Genomic DNA, 8,129 nt, shown 5'->3' on the forward strand with positions numbered 1-8,129 from the left:
CTAATCCTATCCTGTGTGATACTGACTGCTGAGCCGTGTATCTAATCCTATCCTGTGTGATACTGTCTGCTGAGCCATGTATCTCAGCCTCTCCTGTGATACTGTCTGCTGAGCTGTGTATCTAATCCCATCCTGTGTGATACTGTCTGCTGAGCCGTGTATCTAATCCTCTCCTATGAGATACTGACTGCTGAGCCGTGTATCTAATCCTATCCTGTGTGATACTGACTGCTGAGCCGTGTATCTAATCCTATCCTGTGTGATACTGACTGCTGAGCCGTGTATCTAATCCTATCCTGTGTGATACTGTCTGCTGAGCCGTGTATCTAATCCTATCCTGTGTGATACTGACTGCTGAGCCGTGTATCTAATCCTATCCTGTGTGATACTGTCTGCTGAGCCGTGTATCTAATCCTATCCTGTGTGATACTGTCTGCTGAGCCTTGTATCTAATCCTATCCTATGAGATACTGACTGCTGAGCCGTGTATCTAATCCTATCCTGTGTGATACTGACTGCTGAGCCGTGTATCTAATCCTATCCTGTGTGATACTGTCTGCTGAGCCGTGTATCTAATCCTATCCTGTGTGATACTGTCTGCTGAGCCGTGTATCTAATCCTATCCTGTGTGATACTCTCTGCTGAGCCGTGTATCTAATCCTCTCCTGTGTGATACTCTCTGCTGAGCCGTGTATCTAATCCTATCCTGTGTGATACTCTCTGCTGAGCCGTGTATCTAATCCTATCCTGTGTGATACTCTCTGCTGAGCCGTGTATCTAATCCTCTCCTGTGTGATACTCTCTGCTGAGCCGTGTATCTAATCCTATCCTGTGTGATACTCTCTGCTGAGCCGTGTATCTAATCCTCTCCTGTGTGATACTGACTGCTGAGCCGTGTATCTAATCCTCTCCTGTGTGATACTGACTGCTGAGCCGTGTATCTAATCCTATCCTGTGCGATACTGTCTGCTGAGGCGTGTATCTAATCCTTTCCTGTGTGATACTATCTGCTCAGCCGTGTATCTAATCCTCTCCTGTGAGATACTGTCTGCTGAGCCGTGTATCTAATCCTCTCCTGTGTGATACTTACTGCTGAGCCGTGTATCTAATCCCATCCTGTGAGATACTGACTGCTGAGCCTTGTATCTAATCCCATCCTGTGTGATACTGTCTGCTGAGCTGTGTATCTAATCCTATCCTGTGTGATACTGTCTGCTGAGCTGTGTATCTAATCCCATCCTGTGTGATACTGTCTGCTGAGCCGTGTATCTAATCCCATCCTGTGTGATACTGTCTGCTGAGCCGTGTATCTAATCCCATCCTGTGTGATACTGTCTGCTGAGCCGTGTATCTAATCCCATCCTGTGTGATACTGTCTGCTGAGCCGTGTATCTAATCCTTTCCTGTGTGATACTGACTGCTGAGCCGTGTATCTAATCCTCTCCTGTGTGATACTCTCTGCTGAGCCGTGTATCTAATCCTATCCTGTGTGATACTCTCTGCTGAGCCGTGTATCTAATCCAATCCTGTGTGATACTGTCTGCTGAGCCGTGTATTTAATCCTCTCCTGTGTGATACTGACTGCTGAGCCGTGTATCTAATCCTATCCTGTGTGATACTGTCTGCTGAGCCGTGTATCTAATCCTATCCTGTGTGATACTGTCTGCTGAGCCGTGTATCTAATCCTCTCCTGTGTGATACTGACTGCTGAGCCGTGTATCTAATCCTCTCCTGTGTGATACTGACTGCTGAGCCGTGTATCTAATCCTCTCCTGTGTGATACTGACTGCTGAGCCGTGTATCTAATCCTATCCTGTGTGATACTGTCTGCTGAGCCGTGTATCTAATCCTCTCCTGTGTGATACTGTCTGCTGAGCCGTGTATCTAATCCTCTCCTGTGTGATACTGACTGCTGAGCCGTGTATCTAATCCTCTCCTGTGAGATACTGACTGCTGAGCCGTGTATCTAATCCTCTCCTGTGTGATACTGTCTGCTGAGCCGTGTATCTAATCCTCTCCTGTGTGATACTGTCTGCTGAGCCGTGTATCTAATCCTCTCCTGTGTGATACTGACTGCTGAGCCGTGTATCTAATCCTCTCCTGTGAGATACTGACTGCTGAGCCGTGTATCTAATCCTATCCTGTGTGATACTGTCTGCTGAGCCGTGTATCTAATCCTATCCTGTGTGATACTGTCTGCTGAGCCGTGTATCTGATCCTCTCCTGTGTGATACTGACTGCTGAGCCGTGTATCTGATCCTCTCCTGTGTGATACTGACTGCTGAGCCGTGTATCTGATCCTATCCTGTGTGATACTGTCTGCTGAGCCGTGTATCTAATCCTCTCCTGTGTGATACTGTCTGCTGAGCCGTGTATCTAATCCTCTCCTGTGTGATACTGACTGCTGAGCCGTGTATCTAATCCTCTCCTGTGTGATACTGTCTGCTGAGCCGTGTATCTAATCCTCTCCTGTGTGATACTGACTGCTGAGCCGTGTATCTAATCCTCTCCTGTGTGATACTGACTGCTGAGCCGTGTATCTAATCCTCTCCTGTGTGATACTGACTGCTGAGCCGTGTATCTAATCCTCTCCTGTGTGATACTGACTGCTGAGCCGTGTATCTAATCCTATCCTGTGTGATACTGTCTGCTGAGCCGTGTATCTAATCCTCTCCTGTGTGATACTGTCTGCTGAGCCGTGTATCTAATCCTCTCCTGTGTGATCCTGACTGCTGAGCAGTGTATCTAATCCTCTCCTGTGAGATACTGACTGCTGAGCCGTGTATCTAATCCTATCCTGTGTGATACTGTCTGCTGAGCCGTGTATCTAATCCTATCCTGTGTGATACTGTCTGCTGAGCCGTGTATCTAATCCTCTCCTGTGTGATACTGTCTGCTGAGCCGTGTATCTAATCCTCTCCTGTGTGATACTGTCTGCTGAGCCGTGTATCTAATCCTATCCTGTGTGATACTGTCTGCTGAGCCGTGTATCTAATCCTCTCCTGTGTGATACTGTCTGCTGAGCCGTGTATCTAATCCTCTCCTGTGTGATACTGACTGCTGAGCCGTGTATCTAATCCTCTCCTGTGTGATACTGACTGCTGAGCCGTGTATCTAATCCTCTCCTGTGTGATACTGACTGCTGAGCCGTGTATCTAATCCTCTCCTGTGTGATACTGACTGCTGAGCCGTGTATCTAATCCTCTCCTGTGTGATACTGTCTGCTGAGCCGTGTATCTAATCCTCTCCTGTGTGATACTGACTGCTGAGCCGTGTATCTAATCCTCTCCTGTGTGATACTGACTGCTGAGCCGTGTATCTAATCCTTTCCTGTGTGATACTGACTGTTGAGCCGTGTATCTAATCCTCTCCTGTGTGATACTGACTGCTGAGCCGTGTATCTAATCCTATCCTGTGTGATACTGTCTGCTGAGCCGTGTATCTAATCCTCTCCTGTGTGATACTGACTGCTGAGCCGTGTATCTAATCCTCTCCTGTGTGATACTGACTGCTGAGCCGTGTATCTAATCCTCTCCTGTGTGATACTGACTGCTGAGCCGTGTATCTAATCCTCTCCTGTGTGATACTGACTGCTGAGCCGTGTATCTAATCCTATCCTGTGTGATACTGTCTGCTGAGCCGTGTATCTAATCCTCTCCTGTGTGATACTGTCTGCTGAGCCGTGTATCCTGTGTGATACTGTCTGCTGAGCCGTGTATCTAATCCTCTCCTGTGTGATACTGACTGCTGAGCCGTGTATCTAATCCTCTCCTGTGTGATACTGACTGCTGAGCCGTGTATCTAATCCTCTCCTGTGTGATACTGACTGCTGAGCCGTGTATCTAATCCTCTCCTGTGTGATACTGACTGCTGAGCCGTGTATCTAATCCTCTCCTGTGTGATACTGACTGTTGAGCCGTGTATCTAATCCTCTCCTGTGTGATACTGTATCTAATCTAGTTAAGTAAATAAGGCAGCACACTGTAGCGCTGAAACATGCAAATATGAAACATGAAAATTGAACTGCATTACTGCACTAGAAACATGAAAAATTAGAGCGTTTAGCGCATAAAAATGGCCAATTTTATGTGTACCTGATAGCCCCTTTACGGCATCTCTCTTATACCAGGTCCTACACTTGCCCTACCTTGCTGAGAATAAACGTCTCCATCTGAATGGGTACCTGTGAAAAGCTCTCATTTTTCATATTTCTAGTGCAGTAATGCAGTTCAATTTTCATGTTTCATATTTGCATGTTTTGGCGCTGCAGTGTGCTGCCTTATTTACTTAACTATATACGAGTTGGTGACTCTGGGTTCAGCACCTGTTCACACTTAGTCTATGTTTGGATGTGCCGGTCAGGTTTCTGAACTGTATCTAATCTACACCTATACAGATCCTTGGCTCAGAGCTGTGTTGCCCTGGGTGTCTCCAGTGCCATCTTACCCCGGGGGTCCGCACACAGGAATACCTTCACCAGTCCCCGATCCCTCGCAGCAGGGATGTGGCTGAAGTCCCCCTGTAATACGCGTCGCTCCATGACTCCATCTCCCTCCATGGTGACGGACCCTCCGTGGTGACGGACCCTCCGTGGTGACGGACCCTCCGCAGGGACCTGACCCCCAATCTTTATTGATTCTTATGCGCAAATTTTTCTCCGAACTTCTAACAGGAAATTCCTGGAGGAAATGTAAATCCACGGAGTCGTCTTCACAACAAGACCCTGACGGCTCGTAATGGACGATTGTTTAGCACCGGCTTCCTTCTTCACCTCCTCAGGAAAAGCCGAGGAAGCAACAATGGACTGACGCTACTTACTGACGGGCTCCAGTTGGGATCAGTACATTAGTTTGGAGGGTTTCGGTGGCCGCTGGGTCCTGCCGTCTGGTTGGTCTTCAGTTCTCGTGTTGACGATCATTATTTCTATGGTGGTCTTCACTATCTTATTAGTAGTCGTCCATCACGGACATCTCCTATAGGCCGCGTCACTAAGTTTGTGGTGGTCTAGGGCAGGAAGGAGTTATAGGGGTATTTCCATCTCATAAGATCCTATCCCAATATGTAGTAGATGTAATGATAATATTGGCAAATACCTCCAATTAGAAATGTAGTCTAGTTCTCCTGATTAGCTGTGTTGCTTACCCCATGTTCAGGGCATTGCAGTACCTTGGTTACGACCATTAGCAACTGTCACTTTGAGTGGTTGGAACCGTAGAGACTTAGGGTATGTTCACACGTTCCTGATTTCCATCCTTTTTTTCAGGACTAAAAACCGCAGCTCTTTGCAGAAAACGCAGGTCCTTTTTTGGTGCTTTTTTGGTGCGTTGTTTTATGCGTTTTTTTATGCAGAGTCTGTGTGTTTTCTAGGAAGTTTTTTAGGGTTAAAATGGCTGAAAATACCCTAACCCTACCCCTAACCCTAACCCTACCCCTACCCCTATTCTGACCTTAGTGGGAAAAAAAAAATAAAAATTCTTAATTTTTTTATTGTCCCTACCTATGGGGGTGACAAAGGAAGGGGGGGGGGGGGGTGTCATTTATTATTTTTTTTATTTTGATCACTGAGATATAACCTATCTCAGTGATCAAAATGCACTTTGGAACGAATCTGCCGGCCGGCAGATTCGGCGGGCGCACTGCGCATGCACCCGCCATTTTGCAAGATGGCGGCGCCCAGGGAGAAGACGGCTGGACGGACACCGGGAGTCCCGGTAAGTATAAGGGGGGGAGATTAGGGCACGGGGGGGGGCATCGGAGCACGGGGGGGGGGGGGCATCGGAGCACGGGGGGGGGGGGGGCATCGGAGCATGGGGGGGTGGGATCGGGGCAGCCACACTCCGCCCACGCACTTCCTGCTGCAGCGGTTCGGCACCACAAACCGCAATAAAACCCGCAGATATATTTTTGATCTGCGGGTTTTACTGCGGGTTTGACCTCACAATGGAGGTCTATGGGTGCAGAACCGCTGCGGCTCCGAAAAAAGAAGTGACATGGTACTTCTTTTTTCCCGCGGCTATTCAGCGCGGCTTTTTTTCCCGATTCCCGCATCATGTGCACAGCGGTTCCTGTTTTCCATAGGGTACATTGTACTGTACCCTGCATGGAAAACAGCTGCGGAACCGCAGCGGCAAAAATGCTGCGGTTCCGCAGAAAAAAACGCACTGTGTGAACATGGCCTTAAGCTTCTGCAATGCCTTGCACATGGGGTAAACAGCACAACTAATCAGGAGAACTATACTTTCTAATTGGAGGCATTTGCTATTGTTATTATCACCATCACACCTACTACACGTTTTAGAATTTTGTCAGCATCGCTGCTGGAAAGAGTTAATGTTAGTACACCTGATGGTCATGAGACAGAAGCAGTTAATGAGGTTTTTCTGGGAGGAGGGAATATTATAAAAAAAACAAAACAAAAACACATTTACTGCTTGAATTCCCATAATTGACAGCATCACTTCCAGTACTGAGCAGCAGCGCTGGATGGGCGGGGGATGGGCGGAGACCACCGGAGTGACGCGGGTGTGAGCGATAGGAAACTTTATTATTAATCCCTTAGCGCTTTCAAATTATGATAAGTCTTGGAAACCCCTAAGGCTCTGTTTATATATATATATATATATATATATATATATATATATATATATATATATATATATATATTTATATTTTTTTTTTTTTTTTTTTTTGAGACATCAAAATTGCTGAATTTTTTATTGAAAAACTGCTTCAGGAAACGCGGCTTCTTTGGGGAGTTTTTCCATTTCTGAAGGTGTTTTTTTTTTTTTTTTTCAAGTGTATTTTTGCTGCCTTTTGATTGGCCAGTGCCCAATTTGGTGCACCCTAGAAGTGACGCACACTTTACTTATTCTGTTTTCCAAAAAAATCTGAAGCAGAAAAAAAAAAAGCTTCAAAAAAAAACCCTGAACATATAAACAGCAAAGAATAGGAAAAAAGTCTTAATTTTTTTTAGCAATTTTTCAGGCATTTTTTTGGGAGGCATTTTAGGACTAATTTTTCTTTTTCCTGCGGCGTTTTTTGCAGTCTTTGGCAGCACGGAGTTTGGAGCAAGATCCTTTTTAGAGAATGGACATGCACTTTATTATTATTATTAAAAAAAAAGGGAAAAAAAAGCTCAGAAAACTCCGAAGTGTGGATTATTCCTAGAAATGCTTTCCACTTTTTTTTTATTATTATTTTTTTTTTATTTTAAGAGGATTTTGGAGAGAATCCGCTCAGACATGAACCGATCGCAGATTGTTTGGCTGCAACTTTCGGGCAGAGACAGAAGTTTTTTTTTTCTCTCCTCTTATCATCCTTTATCTCTGATCTGGGCGGCCAAGAAGCAAAACATCCTTTTAATTAAGGAGAAAACAAAGCGGCTGCCATGCGGCGGGTGATATATGGCGGCAGGTGGCTCACTCGCCTCCCCGAAAAAAGGAGGAAAATTCCTACTAATCCCTTTTATGGCTGGAAAGGACTGGGGGCCATTGTCTTGCGTAAAAAGGTCTGAATTTAATGTGAGCAGATATTTCTTTGTCCCTACACAATGGAATACTGTATGGACGAAAAAATCTCACGGCCGGGACAATGGAGGCATCCGCTCTCCGGGAGGGGGGTCCCTGCACTTACAGAACGCGCCCGGCGCTCCTGCCGCAGACCCTTAATGGCTGTCTTTTTGCATTTGGCGGCTAGAACGCTCCGGCCGTCCCCGGGAGATTGAGTGGAAATTATTGTTTAATGGCGTTTTTGATTTTTCGGTTTATGCTCTTTAGCTAGGAATAATAAAAATGGCCAAAAGTGACAGCGACGAGCCCAAGAGAACAATTTTGAGCCATGTAGAGACCCCAACATGTGCTTCAGTCAGACCAGTTTACCCCATGCCACCAGCTTGTTAGTCCCGGTGCAGCGGTGGCACCACCACACTAGTGTATACCTGTTTACAGTGGCTCTAATGCAATAATTTGTAATGGGGGGGCATATTTTTGACCTTGTAGTGTATTGTTGTATGTATCCGGGAGGGCAGAAGACCTCCATTATGATTAGAACAAGTCATTACCTGCAGCCCTCGGCCGTACATGAAAAATTCAGTAATCCCACGAGTCTACATTCTCTACAAGACAAAAGGA

At 46.1% G+C, this 8,129-nt stretch overlaps 1 protein-coding gene across 1 annotated transcript in view; it reads right to left on the bottom strand.

Moving 5' to 3' along the window:
- LOC138671798 (NACHT and WD repeat domain-containing protein 2-like) overlaps window positions 1–4,840 on the bottom strand; it is a 40,848-nt gene extending 36,008 nt beyond the window's left edge. The window contains exon 1 of the mRNA XM_069759933.1: window positions 4,447–4,840. Coding sequence (XP_069616034.1) covers window positions 4,447–4,558 — 112 coding nt within the window. The 5' untranslated portion in view covers window positions 4,559–4,840. The remainder of the gene's footprint in view (window positions 1–4,446) is intronic.
- Between the last annotated feature and the right edge of the window lie 3,289 nt (window positions 4,841–8,129).

The sequence above is a fragment of the Ranitomeya imitator genome, chromosome 3, assembly GCF_032444005.1.
Source record: "Ranitomeya imitator isolate aRanImi1 chromosome 3, aRanImi1.pri, whole genome shotgun sequence".
Classification (NCBI taxonomy): domain Eukaryota; kingdom Metazoa; phylum Chordata; class Amphibia; order Anura; family Dendrobatidae; genus Ranitomeya; species Ranitomeya imitator.